We start from the raw sequence: 20733 nt of genomic DNA, 5'->3' as shown, positions 1-20733 counted from the left end.
ACACTCGCATAGATATCAGTCAAATCAGCTAATGTAACCTTCAAAGTTCAACTAATTACTTCTTTTATGTTTGCTCTGCCATGCAGCGTTTCACAGGTGTGGAAAAGATATTTAAAAACTAATTTTCATACCTTGGTTGCTAGGCAACGATGCTGACGTCAGTAGGGGGCGCGTCACTGGCAATGTCTCTCCTCCAATCAGCTCCGCCTTCACCGAGATAATTGAGACATCTGCAAAAGTTGAAGAAGTCTAGCTCGGGCCTGAGCCGCGCACTTTTGCAGCGGCAGGGGCTGCGAGAAGGGTTCGTACCGGTGGAAAGCGCTCTCCGCACCCGTGTCCACGGCGCTGTGTCTTGGGATCGACTCCGAGAGGACAATCAAAAGGTAAGATTGTGATTCTGCTGACTTTTAGAGTCCATGAATGCCTTTAATACTTCATTTTGATCCGTAAGATTTGTCAGACTTTATCAGAATGCTGTTCAGGCCAGGCCGGCCATAGTGTGGATATTCTGAAGCACCGCGTTGATAAATGCTTTTAATGTTATCTTGGGGTCGACTCCAAGAGCTCGAGGATACTCGACAGGTAAGATTGTGATTCTGCTGACTTTCAGAGTCTATGAAATGTCTTTTATTTCATTTCATTTTGATCCGTCACATTTGTCAGAATTTATCAGAATTTTGTTCAGGCCCTTGGCTGGAAATTCTGAAGCACTAGACCACGTTGTAGATGGTTTTACTCATGCTGCACTATGGATACGCGTGAACACATGTACCGGTAGCAGATGTACTAGCGGAATAGGAATATGCACCAAGGATTCCGATGTACCCAGTTGTCGAACGTGCTTGATAAACACATGTGCGTGCAGAGACGATATAGCAACGCAGACACAATAGTTCTGACAAAACCCTGAAGAACTTTGGCCCGTAATGACGTAAAATATCGCGCCTTCCTTTCTAGACCACGATTATGACAAAGACATGTTGCTGTCCAATAAGTTTTAAGCCTAAGTAGACCTCATTTTTTATAGGGAAGGCGTGAGACAAAGTAACTTTGGGAAAGTATGGGGTGTTCTCCCACAGAAACGGACAGGGAGACGTGATCCTACAACAAAACACAACGCAAGGTTAATGCTTCAATATTGCGTGCGCTGCCTTTCAACGGTAACGAAATGGGAGACGGCTAGCTTTGTTAGATTCTAACGACTGTTTGTACTATACAGTAGTATCGACAGATTCTGAAGAAAAGTTGTTGTCAAAACGTACATACGCAATTACATTTACCCCTGGTATTACGCAGCGCGCGGTTTTTTTTTTCATCTTTGTGACTAACTAGGATTAGCGGGAAAGCTGACTGGGTATTAAGTGAAGTCTATAATGTGGGCATGTTGGAAGGCTGTTAGGAATAGGAACAGCAAAGTTAGTGTTTTGTCAGATGCAACGCGACAACGCTAGGTGGCCATTTTGTTAGTGGGTACGGAATTCGCTCTCTCGTACAAGTGCGCAACCCTCATTTCAAGTGTTTGGAAGGGATGTTACAAGATTCACAATGGACTGTCAATCATTTTGCACTTTATCCAATAAGAGAGCGAGATGTGTTCATGTGACTACCACTGGGCGTGGCTAGGGGTTGGAGGGACGATGCTGCCCCACCGGTTCCTCGGCTCTGTCTCTGACCAAATAACAACGCAAAGCTAAAAGGACTTATGATGGATGAGAGAGCAAAGGCTATGTACAAAATATGCAGCTCGGTAATTAAGTTGACAAAGTTGTCATCAATCAACTGTAATCACATTATTGCTCGAAGGCAAGGTGTCAACGAGATCAGCAAAGAAATTTGGACACAATGGCTTTGAAATGTTTCAGTCCTACACTTTGATTTACACTTTTGACACAACGTCAGCATGTACTGAACTGTTTGTTGCAAACAGGTGGAGACTGGCTTTCTTTCTATTGCAAGCCAAACATTTTCAATTTACTTTGTTTTCAGAAATTGGATATCTAATAGGTTCTATGTCAACAACCATAATGACAGGGCCATCGTTTTACCACACACGCGCGCGCGCACACACGCACACACACACACACATACACACACACACAAACACACACGCACACCTAAGTAGTCTATCATACCGTAAGTATCACAGGCTAGAGTCACTGGACTTAACCTGGGTATCATCCTCCTGTGTAACCGCCGGTGCAATCGTCTCACGTGCTCATACCACCCTTCACTAGGACGGCGCTCTCGTTGCGCGCTCTCTGCGACGTAAAATTTGACAGATCGCACAAAAGTCAAAGAATTCCATAGAAAAATAACTTATCTTTTTATGCTTTGTGTGTTTTGATGTCTTTTCAGTCAAACTTTTACATTTTGTATTCTATAGCCAGTATGAATTTGAGAGTTACACACATCATGTTCAGGTCGCAGTGAGAGTGCAGAGCGACAGCCGTCTAGTAGAAAGGACCCTCTAGTGGAAAGTCAGAATTAGCCTCTACCAGGCTCCACATGTTGCTGGAAAAATAGTCTGAGAAATTGGGTAAATAATTATAAAGACGCATCATGCAAAAGGCCTGAGTAGTTAGCTGACCGAGGAGTATGTTTTGTGACTCATTTAATTCGGCTGGTATGTTGTCTATCTATATATTTATCCAATTTTTGCATTTTGCGACTTGCAGTCGCAAAATGCCTTCTGGCCAGTGTAGTCGCCGTTGTGATGTTGTGATGTTGAGATGAACGGACCTGTTCAATCCATGCCAAACATTTGTATACCTGTTAAAACAGGCATTTCTTCAACATGTTCGCACTGGCGCAGTGGTAAAGTTTACGCATTCTAAACCAATGCACCCGGTTCGAATCCGGGGAGGTAGAATTTTTTCAACTTTTTTTTTCTTTTTTACATCCATTAAAATACTAATTTTTACATCCATTCGGCCACACCAATTTATTTCTTTGGTAAACGGATTCGCCGCTTCGTTTTTTTGCCGAATAGAAATAAAAATTAAAAAAAAAAACAACTTAAAAATGCCCCGCAACAGAGCTCACTCAAAAACAGGCAATGTGTAGTGAAATTTGCTGCAGTTCACGGAAATTTTAACAGGTGGCGTCTAGATCTGCTGCAGTTCAGGCACATATGTGAATCTCTCCATGCGCCAATATCAGGTTTAGTTACTCTGTTCTATTTATATGACATTCTAATAACTAGAAAAAAACGTTCACACACGCAAACATTGGCAAAATGCCAGCTTTTTTAAAAGCACTTGTTTTCAGCGACTTGTAGAGCCTGGTACGGACCTCATACGGACTTGAATATATACGCATGTGTGAAGCCACAATTAGCAAGCAAAGAGATTGCGCCAGCGCTTACAACTGAAGAAGGTGCCCGCTTCCCTGGCTACACGTGCACTGGACTTACTTACAAAACATATTTCTTTGTTCACAGAGGATGGGCAGTTTTCACCTCCCCACAGTGCTGTGCGCGGTCGCGCTGCTGATCATAGAAACAAACGGACAAGGTGGGTCATGTCTCCAGTTGTTAAAGTCGTTGTATCTACCTGTGTGCATCTATAGTGACTGTTGTGGAGGTCTTAAGAAATCCCCAGATTTACATATGAGTGACATTTGCATACAAAACCCTACGATGTAGCGATTTTAACATGTTCAACTCTTTCTTAAAGTTAGACGTACTAAATATCAATTTGTTCTGCCAGTTTATTCTAGCGACGCTGAAGAAGAGTGACGGATGTCACTCAAAACGTTCGGAAATGATCTCCGAATCAAATTCAGTTGCAAATATATCAATTGTCGGATATAGATATTGTCTACCTTGCTTGTTTGAACCTTTTTATTCATGAAAGCTCAAATCGGCCTGCAATCCGCTTTTCACTGAGGTCACGAGGGAAGAGGCAAGGGTCAGACAAAGTCTCGATGTGCTTTATAAGTTTATATACACAGTTCTACATACATAGTACAAAATACATTGATGTCTAACCTCATGAACGAAAGTCCCCGTGCTTTTGCGATGTCAATAAGGATCCTTGTTTCAACCCGTAGGATGTAACCCGGGAACACATCTCTACAACGGCCGCTGCTACTGGTTCTCGCCCTACGTGCTGAACTACGACAACGCCAGAGCCACGTGTGAATCTTCGGGCAGCAAACTCGCGGTCATCCAAGACTCCGGGACCAACACCTGGATTCAGAACCGTCTCATGACCCAAGAAGCACCGTGAGTGGTAACTTCAGTATTCACGTCGCTGTCACAAACATCGGTTCCTTTTATCAATCCCTCTTCTTCTTCCATCAAGGCACTTTCCGATATTTTATTCATTCATCTACCCATTTGTTTACTCTTCGCCTTTGGTCACTCTCGTTTACACACTCACTAAGTCTCATCTAGGCAATCGTTCAAGTGATGAATTACTCATTCTTGGTCACTCAGTGTGTAAGGAATTCATTACTCTCCCACTTACTCGCCCATTCACTCTCTCACACACACACACATACAGAGAGAGAGAGAGAGAAATACGCACACACGCACGTACACACACTCACACACACACACACACACACACACACACTCACACACACACACACACACACACACACACACACACACACACACATAGACACAATCACACACACACACACACTCACTCACTCACACACACACACACACACACACACTCACTCATTCAAACTCACTCACTATTCAGTCCACCTTTCTCATTTACTCACAACACCTTCATTCACTCACTTGGCATCTGCATTACAGAAGAACTTTATTGCACGACAATTGTATATGATACAATGTATGGCAACAACTGTTACACAAAGTACAAAACAGAGGTATATGATAAAGCTTAGCAACCTAGTTAACATAACAATAAGGGCTAACATAATTCTTTGGTATAGTGTTACAATGGAGTAGGCTAATCATTAGTTCTTTCTAATAGCAGAGCAGTCCTTGATATATTTACCTATTTTTGCGTTATGGGAGTTCTGGCATCTAAAGATATATACAAATCTGTTTGTGGTTACAGGAGCCATTGGATCGGACTTGACGACCTGGCGACAGAGAGCACCTTTGTGTGGGCGGACAGTACGCAGCTGACTGCCGGCAGCCCCAGCGCCTGGAACGCGGTGTCCGGGAACACGGCCTACAGGGACTGCGTCATGCTGGACGACAGTAACCAGTACCGGTGGGTCGCCACGGACTGCTCCAGGCAGTGGCGACGGTTCATCTGCCAATCCGACCTGCGTAAGTACACATGCATGGTGGCATGGCTTGCCGATGACGTCCTTCATTGCACAACATTTTTTTTTTTCATTTTTGTTACTCTAAAAGACAATATTTGCCATCTGAATATCAAACTTTCTTGACGCGATAAAAGGTACAGTGACTTTTGTATGGTCAGCTTTAAACTACAAAAAAGAAAGGAACAGGATACATAATAAATCTTAAAACAATATAGCATAAGCTCCATACAATCAGGCATGGGGCTAGACATGTGTCATTATCTTTTCTAAGTACAAAGATATTTTACACCATATGACTCTACTACTACTATTTTTACCATCCCCTCGCAGCCACAAGTTTTGAGTACCGGAAGCTGGAGGTGAAGTTGACGGAGATGAAGAAGGCGATGCCGAGAAGTTTCAAGGAGCTGGGACTGGACGAACTGCAAAGAGACCTGTCGGAGCTGCAGGCCGTGGATCTCACCACCCCACCGGACGGGCCGGGGAAGCTCGGCGGGGGATGGGAGGTGTCCGCCCCACAGACCGTGCTGGCGTACGACGCCGGGGATTGCGAGCTCACCTTCGCCTTCTCCGATCCCGAGATCAATGATCTAGGCTCCGGGAACGCCGCCAGTACGTTTGTCCTTATACCCCCTTCCCACGCGCTCTCTCTGCGACCTAAGATTTGACAGATCTTCAACGAATATTTTTGTATAGAAAAGAACTTTTTTTTTACACTTTGTGTGTTTTGTTGTCCTCTAAGTCACACTCTCACATGCTGTATGGTATATCCAGTATGAAATCAAAGGATACACATATCCGTTCTAGGTCGCAGTGAGAGCGACAGCGCGGTCGCCGTTTAGTGGAAAGGGGGCCTAATACCATGTCACCTTTCACATTGCCCCTGTGGGCTACTCTCCTCAGCCGGCTTCCTTCCAAGAACCGGTGTCCTATAAGCCCATGTAGACTTCGTTCGTTCGTTCGTCCCATAGCCTTTTAATCAGCCGTAGGGGCAGCACAACATGTTGTGCTGTATCAATACGCATTTTAGTCCCCTGGCGGCGCATATCTCCTCTCCGGGGCATGGTGAAACATGTAAATCACCGTATGGCTAATACGACACGAAGGTTGGTCAGGCCTCCGCCCGGGTGATTTGTAGTGAATCACCAACTCCAGACAGAATGGTTTGCTCCATCCACACCGCACTATCGCACTTGTGGGGGTTCTTTAACGTGCATGGGGTGTGGCTCTCCCCATACACGGGACCTCCATTTAACGTCCTATCCGAGGGACGACTCATTTTTCACCTGAGTTAAGTGAGGAAAGTCGTGTAAAGTGCCTTTCCCAAGGGCACAAGATCGGTGGCACGGCAGGCGGATTCGAGCCCGCAACCTCTCGGTGCAAATCCGAGCATGCTACCGCTGCGCCACGCGGTCCCATGTAGACTGGGCGACTTAAAAGTCGCAAGACACAATGATAAACCAACCAACCAACCAATCATTCATTTATTCACACACAGCGTCGCTGGGTAGCGTGAAGGAGAAAGTGGAGAGGCTTGGCGAGGCAGTTCCCGCCACGGCCGAGGAAGCCCTGCCTAACGTCAGGGAACACCTGGCCGACCTGATCGACAACACCGACTGGGATACCGTGCAAGACGCTCTCCCGGACTCACCAGCTCCAGATCCCAACATCACCGCTCCAGTACAAGACGTGAACGGTCGCGTGGAGGTCCTCCAGCAGAGCATCGACGCTGACCGGGTCGTGGAGCGCGCGCGGCGGGCAGCCAAGGCCACTACCGCCGTGTCGCTGAACCAGTACTGGTCCTGGGTGTACCTGCCCTGGGGCTGGTGGTGGTGGAACCCCCACGTCATCATCATCATACACTGCTGCCCGCTCAGGATCTACATCATCATCCGCTGGCCGTGGAAGTGGTGGCCGTGGTACCACAGTAAGTGTGCCGTCAGTCGAAGCATGCTAATTTTTGGACAACTTATGATAAGTCATAGTAATACAGTTATAAGGGAACCACAGCCATTTTAACAATGTTTCAAATACAAATGAATCTCTGTAAATTGCAAAGGGGCAAGGTAAGGGATTACTTCTGGATGTTTCGTATACGTATGGTATTTTACTTAACAACATTTTAGATATTAAAGTCACTTTTTTTGCATTCCGCATGTTTATGCAGATAATGAGTGATTTCCTGTGCATTATGTCAGTTTTTCGTGTACTGAACAATAGTTTTATAACGTTAGATCTGGTTGACTTGCTCCATTTCAGACTGTAACTACGGATGGACCCGCTGGTACGACCGCGACAACCCGGGCGGAACAGGCGACTGGGAGACGCTGACCAACCTCCGTCAAGAAAACCCGGGAGAGATCTGCGACAACCCGTCAGGGATCGAGGCTCGGGTGGTGGGGACGGGCCTTCCCGCGGCACAAACCGGAGACACCTTCCTCTTTTTTAACGTCTTTTCAGGGTTCGCCTGTACCCCCACGACCTGCGAAGACTACGAGGTGCGCTTCTGGTGCCCACAGCGCAGTTTCCACATCCCCTGCGACTGCCCCGGCTGGACCGACTGGTTCGACGTCGACAACCCCGGCGGTAGTGGGGATTGGGAGTACCTCTCTAGCGTCAACGCGCTCAACCCCGGGGAGGCCTGCGCCAAGGCTTCCGGCATCCAGGTCAAGACCATCACCGGCAACGTACCCGCGGGGCTGACCGGCGAGAAGTTCTGGCGCTTCGGACCCGCTCCGGGATTCGTCTGCCGCAAGAATCCGCCGGGTCTGGAAAACACCCCTGCACCCTACACCTGCCGCGACTACGAAGTGCGCTTTAAGTGCCCCTGATTTGCTGACGTAGTGCCTCAGTGCACCAAATTTGATGACGTATTGCGTACACACAAATACATACCTATACACACACGCGCGCGCACACACACACACACACACACACACACACACATTTGCTTAGCTCACTACTTAGCTTAATCATGTATACATAATATGAAATCAATTAGCACAAGGAATCGTGTCATTTCATAATATTATATCCATGTTCTAATCGATCATAACCGTGACATAATACACATAATCACAATATACTACCCACAATCTCAGTGTAATAAACATAACAACACTGATTATAACAACAACGGATAGAAAAGTACTGATAATTATACAATAAGTAATATTCCCTCTCAAAAAGCTTAACTTTAGGTGTTATTCGCAGCCTTTGTGGTGAATATAGTGCTCTTGGCATCATTACTTTGCGACGAACTCTTATATTTGATATATGAGTGATCAAACACGCCGCTCTGAACTAATCCAATTAGTATCGACCATATTTGATTCAGCAGTACGTAAAGTTGGCTTTGCTGAAATTCTGTATGCACAGATGTGCGATTATTGTAGCAACAAACATGCTTAGCAATCTACGTGTACAAGTGAAATGAGAAGAATCAAGGAGTTTTGCTGGGAAATAAAAAATAGAAGGAACTTATGTCGCGTTCGTGAAGTTTTTGTGTATGAGTGTGTTTGTGTGTGTATGAGTGTGTTTGTGTGTGTTTGTGTGTGTGTGTGTGTGTGTGTGTGTGTGTGTGTGTGTGTTAGTGTGTGTTTGTGTGTGAGCGGGTGTGTCTGTGTGCATGAGAATGACTGTGTGTGTGTGTGCTTGCTTGCGTGCGCGTGCTTGTGAGTGTGTGTGTGTGTGAGAGAGAGAGAGAGAGAGTTGGACAGTGCGCGCTCGTGTGTGTGTGTGCGTCTGCGTCTGCGCGTGTTCATGCCAATGTCCGTGCGTGTGTCTGTCCACGTCTGTCCGTGTGTGCCTGTGTCTGTTTGTTTTGTGTGTGTGTTTGTGTGAGTGCTTGTACCCTAGACAGAGAGAGAGAGAGAGAGAGAGAGAGAGAGAGAGAGAGAGTGAAAGAAAAAAAAGAGAAAGTGCGCGTTTGTGTGTCTGTATGTGCTTATGTGACATGTGTGTGGACGCGTGACCGTGTGTGTGCATGTTTGTGTGGGTAGGCAGGTGCGTTTGAGTGCTGCTGTGCGTTTATTTGTACGTGTTTCGGTTTGGGTCTATCTGTGCGTGTGTGTTCGTGCGAGTGTCTATGTGTTAATTCATGTATACTCGTATTCGTGTGAAATATGTGTATATACGTGTGTGTATGTATGTGTGTGTGTTACTCGTATGCGTGTTCATGTGTGTTTGTGCGTGCGTGTTTAACGTTTATACATGTGTACTAGCATGTGTGTGTACATGTTCATATGTGTGTGTATGTGTGTGCGTGTGTGTGCGTATGTGTGCGTGAGTGTGCGTATACGTGTGTGTGTCTATGCGCTCACGTGTGTTTGCGTCTGTATCTGTTTTATGTGTGTATGTGTGCATATGTCTTTGAGTGTGTGTTTGTGTGTGTTTGTGTGTGTATGTTTATGTGTGTGTGTGCATGTATGTGTGAGTGTTTATGTGTGTGTGTGTTCCCACCTATCATTCATTTCCTAGCAATACCCAAAATGCTATACGTCCTACTTGTACATAGATCAACAAGCTTCAGTGTTGCTACAGAAATTCCACAGGCGCAGAGATTCAGTAAAGTCAACAATAGCTGCTGACGAACGGCCTGACGTCGGTAATACTATGGCGAAGTAGTGATAAAACCATGTGTCTGGTCAGCAAATCAATCTTGTCAAAACTGGGAACCGATACAAGATTTTCAAAAACATTTTAAGATCAATACATGTACTACAATACATCGATGCACTAGAACTGCAAAAAAACATGACAATTTACAGCTAGCTACGAGAGTCAACGATGTGAACCTGTGCTACATTACACATAACTCACAATAGCGACTGCGTAGTGGAAACACTGTTTAGAAACTATAGTAATAGTGAAGATATTAAACAGTATTAGTGGCATGTACTGTTGTCTCACTGTCCTTTGCATGGCTATATGTGATCGTGGATTTGAGAAAGAACAAGAATATCTTTTAGAAGAAAAAGGCAAACGTGTACTCCTGAAACAAACGATACTGTTACGTTAAACAATGTTATGCCTAGCGCTAAAATGCATAATGAATGCGTCGAAGAAAACAAACACTGTCATTTTTGGCCATGTCTAATGGAGACACTTCCTATAAGATATGCTCGGTTTGCCCGAAGATAGCTGACCTATTCTTTCAAAGCTAAAATTTCTAACTTTTCAATGAGAAGGATTGATCAGTGCTCTCGTTGCAAAAAGAGGTAGAGGATGGACCATTACTAATTATTCATTTCTGCAGGCGTATTTTTGTTGGATTCTTACCACAATACTGAAACGAACGTCTACATGTAAATCACAGAGTAAATGGGTTATTTAGGAGACAATCATACTTTCAAAGAACGCTAGTCTCAGAACGATTCCACGACAAACATGTAGGGCCTCCCTTTCGCCTGGTTGTGGTAGAAATATAACGTTACTGACGATTTCAGAGTGTTTGTTAAATCGTGATGAGTGATATAACGTTACATATATAGGTATATATCTCTATGCATGGTCAGTTGAACAGTAGTTAACATTTACGCCATGCTGAAAAGGGATATACATTTTGGAGCTAACATATTTTGTAAGAGAGTAAGAGTTTTTTTTACACAATAACGAGGTTGGTTACAAATGATAGCAAATGCTTCGTTGTTCTTCCTCTAAAAAGGAGGGGAAATGGAAAAAACTTCATAAGAACGGCAATTCCGTGTCTTCTATATGGCTAATCCTAATGTTGCTTACACTGTGGATGTAAAATGAAGGCTTAAATAAATGAATTAGTTTTAAAGATTGATGCAAACAAGCCTACCTCTGTCTGTGGATGGAAGTTCGAATGGTTCCGTTTTCAGACTCGAATTCGAAGTGCGTCCAAATATACAAAATGTGATTGCATGTGCAAAGTTCTTGAGCAGTTCTGTTTCTAAATTGATTCCACTGCTCTCCTTGCGTTTCACTGTTCTAAGACGGCGAATGACTTGCAGTTCCTTCTTTCTGTGTCGCTTCTTCAAGGTTGACTGTTGTTTCACCCGTCTGTACCTTCTTCCCATGCCAACTTCGGACGCTCAGGTGGGTGCTGTGAAGCGAACTGGTCCAGAGCGTGTCCTACTGTTGCCTTGTCGGTCTCTGTGTCCAGCGCTAATGTAGGGACGTCTGGTGATTCTGCATCCAGCTACAGCTGTCCGGGAAGCGTTACCGTGATGTCCTCCTCGGAACGTGGTGTTGGTTCAGCATGTACGTCTGCCCGCACTGTTAGCTGGAATGGTCGCTGTGTTGCGGTCCTGTAGCCACGGTGTTGTGTACAGGGCGCCAGTCCTGGGCTCATGTCTGCCTGTGTTGTCTGCTTTTGTGCTCGGTCGGGAGTTCCGTCCTCCGCCGTCGGCTTCAGGGCTTCTGTAGGGGTTGGAGCTGGCGTCACTTCTGCTGCCGGCGCGCCTTGCCCAGAACCGGTGATGGCGGCCATCTCCATGTCCCCATGTCGCTGTGCCGGTACCGCAGGTGGGGTGTTGGTTGGCAATCCACACAGCTCCTTAATGGCTCGACGGAAGTCTGGGAGCCGTAAGCTGTAGATGATGGGGTTGGCCACGGATGACACCGACAGGAACAGGAGGACGGACACGTGGTTGGCGACAGACAGGCCATATTGTGACAATTGTTCTTCACTGATCACAGCTCGTGCCATGGCCAACTGGAAAATGGCAGTGGCCAGGCTTAGAGTCATTACAATTGCATGCGGTGCCATTAGCTTGAATGCCTTGGTCTGGAAGACCCACAGGTCGCGGTTCTCATCTCTTTGCTGTTGTCTCCTGGCTTCCTTGAAGACTTGGTAGTAGAGCGTTGAGATGAAGAGAATAACAAGAAAATTTACCAGTGTGCCAATGTTCCTGATAATGGCAGACAGGGAGACACTGGTCACAGGGTCAGACTCACATAGCAGGCCGTATTTGGGCAGGCCGCCGAAAGCCACGGGCGCTAGTCCGAAGAATAAGGAGAAGGCCCTGATCACCAGGATACCTACAGCCACGCGTTTTGTGGTGACTTTGTCATGGTAGTGAAGGGGATCGCACACGAAGTAATACAGATCTACCGCCATCAGGAGGTACGTGCCAGACATGGATGGTAGACTTGCGGGTGCTACCAGGACTCTACCCGAGCACCACAGATGTTCCCCACTGACATCTTGCCGGAAAAGTGCGACGATGCGGATGGGAATCAAGCAACTGGTGAAGATGATGTCGTCAACGGCTAGGTTACAGCGAAGGAAATGGCTCGGCTTTTGCAGATTCTCCTTTTTCCAGACCAAAAAAATGAGTAACAGTCCGCATCCTACCGACAGTACCAGGCTTATGATGAGGTAGGCCGTCTGGAGATCGCGAAATGTTGAGCTGATGGATAGAACACGGTTGACATCATCTTCTTCTGACGGACCTTCCGTTCCTTCTTCCATGTTGATAGCTCACGGAAATGCGCCGCTTAGTTAGGAATAGTGTGCTCCTTTCTTGTTAACCGCATACTCAATGGCAAATACAGGCGGATTTATTCAGGGACCGAAACGTGGTGTCTTAGCGAGAAAAATGTTGTTTGTGACAAACTTTGTGTATGAAGCTTCTCTCCATGGTATTCAGGAACTGGTCATTAAATAATGTCTTTAGTAAATGTTGAATGAATGAATGACTGGTTTATTAGCGCCAAACAAGTGTATACATGTACATATAATTGCAGCCATACAAGCTGAATTGGTGTATGATACATAATACATTTGATAGAACTTTCATTAAGACGCATTCAAGAATGATACAATATAACTATAAGGTAGGGTTTATCTTGATGATCTGCATTTAAATTGTGTGGTGTTGTCCTTTGTACGTAGTTACCTGCCACGAACCCCGTTTCGGGGGTAACCAGCCAGAGAATAGTGGAGACTTAGCCACAGACAATGCAAATTTCAAGCAAAGACTACGACGTCTTACGTACAGGGAAGTAAGTGACAGCTGTTCTAAGGCTCTGCGTAGCCAGCATAGTGTCTACCTAGAATTATTCTGCACGCCCTCTGGAGAGTCGCCTCAAGCCTCAAGAAACCAAGAGAAATGCTTGATTTTAACCAAAAGTCTATTGTCGATACCAAGCAAATTGACTAAACCTTATTAATATGACATTGATTGGCGCCTTTTTCTTCTATCCCGAACTACATAAACTTAAATACTACATGCTGTTAACCTAACTGCTGCACTATCATACCTTTGCCAGAATGGCTAAGGTTATGTTTTAGGCTGCGTCTGTTTGTCCTTCCGTCTATGAACAGCATAACTCGAGAAGCCTAGGATGAATCCTGATGATATTTGGTAGGTGGGTAGGGGTCAGGAAAACAAAGGTCAAGTTCGATAATGGGCCCCCTAGCGGCTTGATAAGATACTGCAGCGGAACCTCCATTTTTTATATCTCGTTTGTTGCTGTATCTGTCATTGCTAGTTTTAAATTTCATTTTCCAATAGTGACGCTGAGAAAAATATTAATCTCATTAGCAGCTTGCTGGAGGTCGTCGCCATTCTGTGTATATCTTTTTATGTTGTTGAATGAAAGAAAACTTCAGGTCCATATTAATATTTTACTAGACACACGTCTTGACTCATACTGGTATGTTTCCGAGTCACTGTCCAGAATTCTTCTAAACCGTAGCATGTCCACAACACAAGATGTTTTCGGTAGTGTTTGTGCGCATGCATGCATGTAACGTTAGGGGTGTATGTGGATGAAGAGCATAACTCGAGATAGCCTGTATGGATTGTATTTATACTAGTACTTGGTACGAGATAATTAGATTTTATGCCCCTAGGGGCTAGTTATGGTACTGCAATGGATCTCCAGTTTTTGACATGCTGTGGTCGTACTTCGGGCCTCTTTTCGGGCGGCTTTTTGGAACTGCAGGATTAGGTTTACTTTGACTTCGAAAGAGAAAAACTCAAGAAGGGGTTGTACGAATCGTCATGGACAGCTTAAGTTATGCTTAGCTTGTTTCTAGTCATTGTCACAAACTACCAACACCCCAAATATAAAACTAATTCAGTCCCCTGAGAGTTCCCCTGATGACCATCAGACCAAGAAGGCTTCAGTCATGTAAAGGTGCGCTCTCACCGCACTTGCGTCAAGCTTGCGTCACTATGGGGTTCGGTCACCGCGTCACTGTTTTGTTATTTTCTCCGATTAAAAAAAATTTAGATATTACGTAATACGCAAAAGTATGCCTTAGAAGACGACAAAATAACAAAAAGTAAGAAAATCCGTTCTTTATATATGAAATTCGTTGAGCATCTTTCGAATCCCGCAGTGACGCAAGCGTGACCCAAGTGCAGTGAGAGTGCACCTGTACAGTCAAACACACACACACAAACGCTGCCCAAATATGACCTTCTTGGCTTAGGTCATTAGGTCATTTTCCCTACAGGGTCTAGAAATGTTCTAAACAGCAACTGAACGTTTTCACATGCCGCGGCCAAAGTTCGGCCCGCCTGTTTGCAGTTCGTGACGTCACTAGAACGATCAACAGGTAGTGACGTCATGTAGAACTCGTGACGACCGGACCTCGCGGTGCCACACGGAGGTCACCTGTTCACCACATAACGTTACATACAGCCATTTGTACCTGGACGCACCGGAAGAGCACCTGTTTTCTCTTAAAGTACACCTGAAGAGACTGTCAATCAGCCATGTGGGGACACGGTCATGGTCATGGTCACGGTCACGGGCATGGCGCGGCCAGGGAGGCGCACAGGGCACACAGGGTGAGGGTATAACCGATCATTTCACCTTTAAACTCTCCACTTGTTTTTCTCAAAGCTTATACTATAGAATGCAGAACAAGTCATTTCACCTTTGTATTCTGTATTCACAGCTAATGGACAAATAAAGCCTCTCAAAGCCTCAAACCTTTAACCTATCCACTTGTTTTTCTCAAAGCTTATACTATAAAATGTAAGACCAGTCATTTCACCTTTGTATTCTGTATCACAGCGTATGGACAAATAAAGCCTCTCAAAGCCTCAAACCTTTAACCTATCCACTTGTTTTTTTCTCAAAGCTTAACGTTATATTATAGAATGTAGAACCAGTCATTTGACCTTTAAACTCTCCACTTGTTTTTGTCAAAGCTTATACTATAGAATGCAGAACCGAGTCCCCCCATTCAACCCCAATGCACACACATGTTAGAATCATAGGGTTTGGGCACTGTAACTGACTCGGTTTATTATCCACAGGTAGACCAGAGTCGCTATGTGGTTGAGTTATGTCGGACAAAACTATTGGAACTCACTCCAATGAGCTATCTAGCTGTTTTTGTGCCAGTTGTATTGAAGGCTTGCGTTACTCTCAGTCTAGCGAGACCTCAGCACCGAAACACAACACAGTATCCGATGTTGAAGACAGAACAACCCAATCATGCAGCCACCATGCTTAGAGATGCAGCAATCCCAGAAATGTACTTGCTGACACGAATATCATACCTAATGTTACGACTGTGCTGTATCGTGTGTATGGGCGCATAGACTTGTGTTGACTTTGCGTTGAACAATTGAACGCACAACTAAAAGAACCACAAAGATCAATCTATTAGAATTACACGGCCAAAGTTCTACAGTAAAGATAGACTAACAAAATAACCCGGTAAGCGTTAAACCTGTATGTTGGAAGTGAAAACGTTTGACTGATGTCTTGTTTGATGTATTACGACATGTTTACACAATACGCTAGTGTATCCGGTAGGGAGACTCATACAAAGGTTCTTTACTCTGTTCTCAGGTTTTTTTCAGAGTTAGAAACAAAACGACTTGCATTTGATGCATGTTTTTGTTACTTCTGTTCTGTACCGGATTTGCATAGATTTTTGGGTATTTTTTTGTATCGTTTATTTCATTTGATGTTGGGTGCTTAGTGGTTGAAAAGCGCCAGTGGGCGATACGTTTCCCCCATGTAAAATAGGTAGACGAAGAATAAACAATAAAATGTTTCTGAAGACCATCATACAAAGTGATATGCACCTACAACACGGCCGACGATCTAACCTAACTAATACTAGTAATAGTGGTGTATGACATGAACAGTTGAGGAAACAATGGACCACTCTTCAGGACGGTCTAAATTAATTTCTAAGCAGATTCTACAATGGCATAAGATAGTACCAAAATTGCCAATGACTGTTGTTATAGCCAAAGGTGTCCATTTGCCTTGTAGCGAAACACACTACCAAGCCGGCTTCACTTCTCTGCCAGCTTTTGATACTATATTACCGTAGGATCTGCTTGGAGATTAAGTCTAAAGTACGTTACAGTACATTAAACTAAACTAGGGGAACGGCTGGGTTTTAAAACCTAACTGGGTGCGCCAGAGTCAATACAGCTGCATCGCCACGTGTCTTTGTTGTGCAGAACTTTGAACGCACGACTATTGGCAGGTTGGACAATGATCAGGCTAAAGTGGCACGGCTACAAAGGTTTTGTCTCTATTGTTGTCGGGCCATGTGAGTTACAACTATGTCACTGTACTGAAAATTGCACTCTGCTGCTATTAGTTACCTCCGTGAAAAAGGGGTCTAGTTTTCGGATTGTTTATTTATTTGTTTATTTGTTTGTTTGTCTTTACATGTCTTTTGTTTGTTCCCGCTGTCCCGGGCTCCCTGTCAACCCTGGGCTCAAGGCCATTTTAGTCATGGCCCGGCTATCCCCGTGTCTTCTTCTTGCTTGATGTCGGATCACCTGGAGTTTGAACTACAGTCTTTTTTCTAGAGGCTTACGTAACAGCCTAGCTTGTAGCTGCAGGTGCCGATCCGAATCAGTCACCCACTATCTACTACACTGCCCTAATTACGCCAATGAACGGCTGTCACTCCTAGATCCTGGTCCTGGTTGGCCAATGTCTAAAGTTGTTACCACCGACTTGGTCCGGGTGCAACTCCCCACAATAAGGCAGAAAATGGCATGGTATTTGACAGATTCCATGAGCAATATGGAATAAAGCAAGTTGTAACGTTAATTACAGCTGACGTATTTCTGTTGTTTGTGTCATTTACGAATCAAATATCTTAAAGAATTAGATGTCGCTACCTTCAGAAAACCATGCCCTTTGCCCACTGTAAAAAGCTACAATTCAGCCATTTGTATGTTTATGAAGGTTAGACATCCAGGTAAACGATCAAATACAATCTCTACAACTAGATAAAACGTAAAAACAGAACTTCCAGAGGGGCACAGATAGTCTACTGAGACCGGACTGCCAAAGAAGAGATTGAATTGTATTCAAATGCAAGAGTTCAATCAACCATTTTCTCTCTCTCGGAACAAAATAGTCACAAGCATTGTGTAGATATTTCTCGGAAACATCATATCTTATAGATTTCTTGTTTTATGTCTGTCACAGGAAGAGATGCGAGCAGAGCGTCAGGAGCACAAAATGCACAACAAGGCTGCGCATGCGGCCGCGCACGGCAACTTCATCAAGGCAGCCATGTTTGAGGTAAGATAAAGAGCTTTTACAAAGAGAAACGCAAAAAAACGGTAGGCCGATTCCGTTTTGATATGAGCAAATTCTTTATACTAGGCCCAGGGGCCGACTGAAGTGGTTGTGGTATTTCCTATCCCCGCAACCGCGCTATGATAGTGCGTGCCCTTTGTATTTGAAAATTTCAAAGCACGTAGAAATTGTAAGGCTACAAAAATATGGCAAAGAAACTGGAGACTGCTGCTTTCGTTGTCATAGCAGGGGACGCTGACGAGCGTCTTTTGTTCTTGGCTGTATGTATGGATTAAATCTAAAGCACATAGCTTGTAAACCATGCTTGGAGCAACTTTAAGTTAAAACGTTTGTGTATTCTCCAATCAGAGCATCGATGTCGGCCTGTTTTAACGTGTTATAAGCATTTAGCATAGATAAGGTGGGAGTTTCACACTGTAATTTGCGAGCACAAGCCTATCCTCCTATAGCTACTAACATCACGGAAGTAAATAGTTTCCTCATGCTGGTAGAACACATGTCTTCTCCGTTACACAGCCTTCCTCTAATTCTTCAGTAAACGTTTCGACGACCATTTGTCGCCTTCACCAGTACAAAACAAACCAGCATGTGTTTTAAAACGCATCCTCTATCTCTCCCTCCCTCCCACCTGCAGGTAGCCGCAGCAGGGGCGCACAGCCGCGCGGAGAACGCCCACCACCGGGAGGTTCACGCTGCACACGCGGCGATGCACCACGGCCCACACGGCCATCACCATCACCACGGGCCCGCTGTCTGCCCGCCGCCCGCCTGCCCTCCCCCTCCGCCCACTGTGCACGTCCACGTGAGTGTTTTTTTTTGTACTCTACGAGCAGAGGTTAGACTAACGTCACATTTCCCCAAAGGAGCCGGGCCGGACAGTTTTTTTGCGAGAGCAAAGTACGATATAAAAGACAACAAAAACACAAGACGGACCAAGAATAATTCAAAAACAGACATTCTTTATAATAACCCTTGTTTATTTGACGAAGGTATGGGTTCTAGTTGATGTATTACTCCGATTGGGTAAAACAAAAGATGTCCGAGCCCCAAAAATAAACGGTTTTACGGACGTGTGTCTTTAGCGGTGAGAATTTCTCTTTTAGCCAGCCCAACTCAACGTTAGATTGGTGAAAGTTTGTCTTTAACTGGAGAAATTAGCAAGACGTTCGATAGCTGCGCGCTGGGTCGGAGACACACAGTCTTGTGTTCTGAGTTGTGCTCGACCACTCACCAGTTCGGAGTAGCTAAAAAAGTGCCTAACTGCGTGTTGTAATTGTCATTAAAAAAGACTGAATGTCTAGATGTTTTTTTTGAGAATTTCTTGTTATGATAAAGGATAAATGTGCTGAACAAAGAATGAACATATTTCAAATAGGTTCATTATGAACGCGCTCTTGCAAAACACGTATTTTTGCATTGCTTTCAATTTCTGCATTGCTCATCAATGAGGCCTTTCGGTTCTCCAGCACACCTACGTGAACCCGACGCCCCCCGTGAGCTACCCAACGGGTACGGCAGCGCCTCCACCGGCCTACCCAGGAGCTGCACCAGGTAAGTGTCCGGGTCGATCAATAACTCACCTGCTCTGCTCTCATCAATCAAAAAATTGTAATTAGTAGTATTTGGAAGAATCCATGATCTGAATCTTCGCTGATTCAAAATGCATATAAACTTTCTCAAAGTTTTGAATTAAGATGAATTCGAAAATATAGGATTATAGCATTGTACTTATTTTACATCATGTAGTTTACAATTAGCCTGAGTATCATCCTCCGTAGTGACCGCTGACCACGACTTTCGCTTAGCAAGCGAGAGGAGGAGGATACTCAGGCTAGTTTACAATGGGCAAACGATTTAAAATCACAAAAATTATAACATAAGTATTTGTAACGTGTGGATCATGAAAGAGCTCTACAAGTTTCTTTCTTATCCGACAGAGCTAATAACCTCCGCATTATTGTGAGGTATACAGTAGTACAGAGGTCTGACGAAAGCACCAGTTTTAGTATTTTGAGTAGTCAATTTATATAAAGTTAAGCCACTAAACGTACCTTTCTTTTCTTTCCAGGGTACCCACCGACTGCCGGATCCGCTTACCCCCCAGCGCAGCCTCCGGCGTACCCCCCGGCCCAGCCCACAGGTTACCCCCCTGCGCAACCTAGCGGATACCCCCCTGCCTACCCCCCTGCACCGAGCTACCCCGGCCAATCCTACCCCGGGTACCCGCCAAACTAGTCAACCGGACCAAGTGTCAAGCAGGTGTATGGTGTACAGGGATCGCCACACTTCTCTCGTGTTTCTGCTTGTTTGTATTCGTCTATTTCTTTAGATGTGAAGGAAAGATACACCATGAAAGCATAACGATTTTCCTCCGATCCCAACATGTAGTATCCACAAGGAAGTTATGACCTCCATGGTCGCCAGGCATTGAAGTTTGAAAAGTAAACGAAAAATAAAGTTAATGCACTAGCTATAAAAGGAAAAAGATATCATATATTTAGCGCATCAAAGAAAATAATGGAAAGGACGGCCGGCCGTTCTTGTTTCTTCTGCTGTAATAAAACTGGTATCAATGAAATTACATGAGGTGGGCTCAGTCATTGAATGAAAGAGAGAAAGTTAGCGACTAGTTCATGGTTAAGGAGAAGACGGTGAAACAATGACACATAGCTCGAAACTCGTATGAGTAGTCATAAACGAACAATTTTTAAAGTTGTTTATCTGTGAATTCGAACTTTGATTCGACTTTTCGTAGCTTTCTCTTATTTCAAAATAGTAGCTTGTCGTACGTCGTCATGATTTGCCACAATTGTTGTGCAATAATTAAGTTTTAATCTGATTTATGTGGCTTACACGGTGCAATAAGATAGTACATGTATCAAAGCTGGCAAAGGAGTATAGCTAGTCAAAGGGATTCAGACGGGCATCGGTAGCATACACACACCGAGGCCGGCTTCACTC

General features: G+C 44.7%; 3 protein-coding genes across 3 annotated transcripts; 2 read left to right on the top strand and 1 right to left on the bottom strand.

Moving 5' to 3' along the window:
- Positions 1–207: 207 nt before the first annotated feature.
- Positions 208–8087, top strand: LOC118413109. The gene is made up of 7 exons (XM_035816280.1): positions 208–383; positions 3440–3512; positions 4051–4225; positions 5040–5257; positions 5587–5868; positions 6755–7183; positions 7516–8087. Exons 2-7 carry the CDS (start codon positions 3443–3445, stop codon positions 8085–8087), a joined length of 1746 nt encoding a protein of 581 aa, XP_035672173.1. The 5' UTR covers positions 208–383; positions 3440–3442.
- Positions 8088–11422: 3335 nt separating this feature from the next.
- Positions 11423–12697, bottom strand: LOC118413108 (olfactory receptor 6M1-like). Its single transcript, XM_035816279.1, has one exon. It carries the CDS (start codon positions 12695–12697, stop codon positions 11423–11425), a length of 1275 nt encoding a protein of 424 aa, XP_035672172.1.
- Positions 12698–14803: 2106 nt separating this feature from the next.
- LOC118412835 (leucine-rich repeat extensin-like protein 1) lies at positions 14804–20350 on the top strand. Its single transcript, XM_035815876.1, has 5 exons — positions 14804–15029; positions 17659–17754; positions 18407–18574; positions 19239–19323; positions 19841–20350. The coding sequence occupies exons 1-5, from the start codon at positions 14955–14957 to the stop codon at positions 20005–20007; spliced, it is 591 nt and encodes a 196-aa protein (XP_035671769.1). The 5' UTR covers positions 14804–14954; the 3' UTR covers positions 20008–20350.
- The last annotated feature ends 383 nt before the right edge of the window (positions 20351–20733 follow it).

Source organism: Branchiostoma floridae, chromosome 4 (assembly GCF_000003815.2).
Source record: "Branchiostoma floridae strain S238N-H82 chromosome 4, Bfl_VNyyK, whole genome shotgun sequence".
Taxonomy (NCBI): domain Eukaryota; kingdom Metazoa; phylum Chordata; class Leptocardii; order Amphioxiformes; family Branchiostomatidae; genus Branchiostoma; species Branchiostoma floridae.
This window is presented reverse-complemented; position numbering and strand designations above follow the sequence as displayed.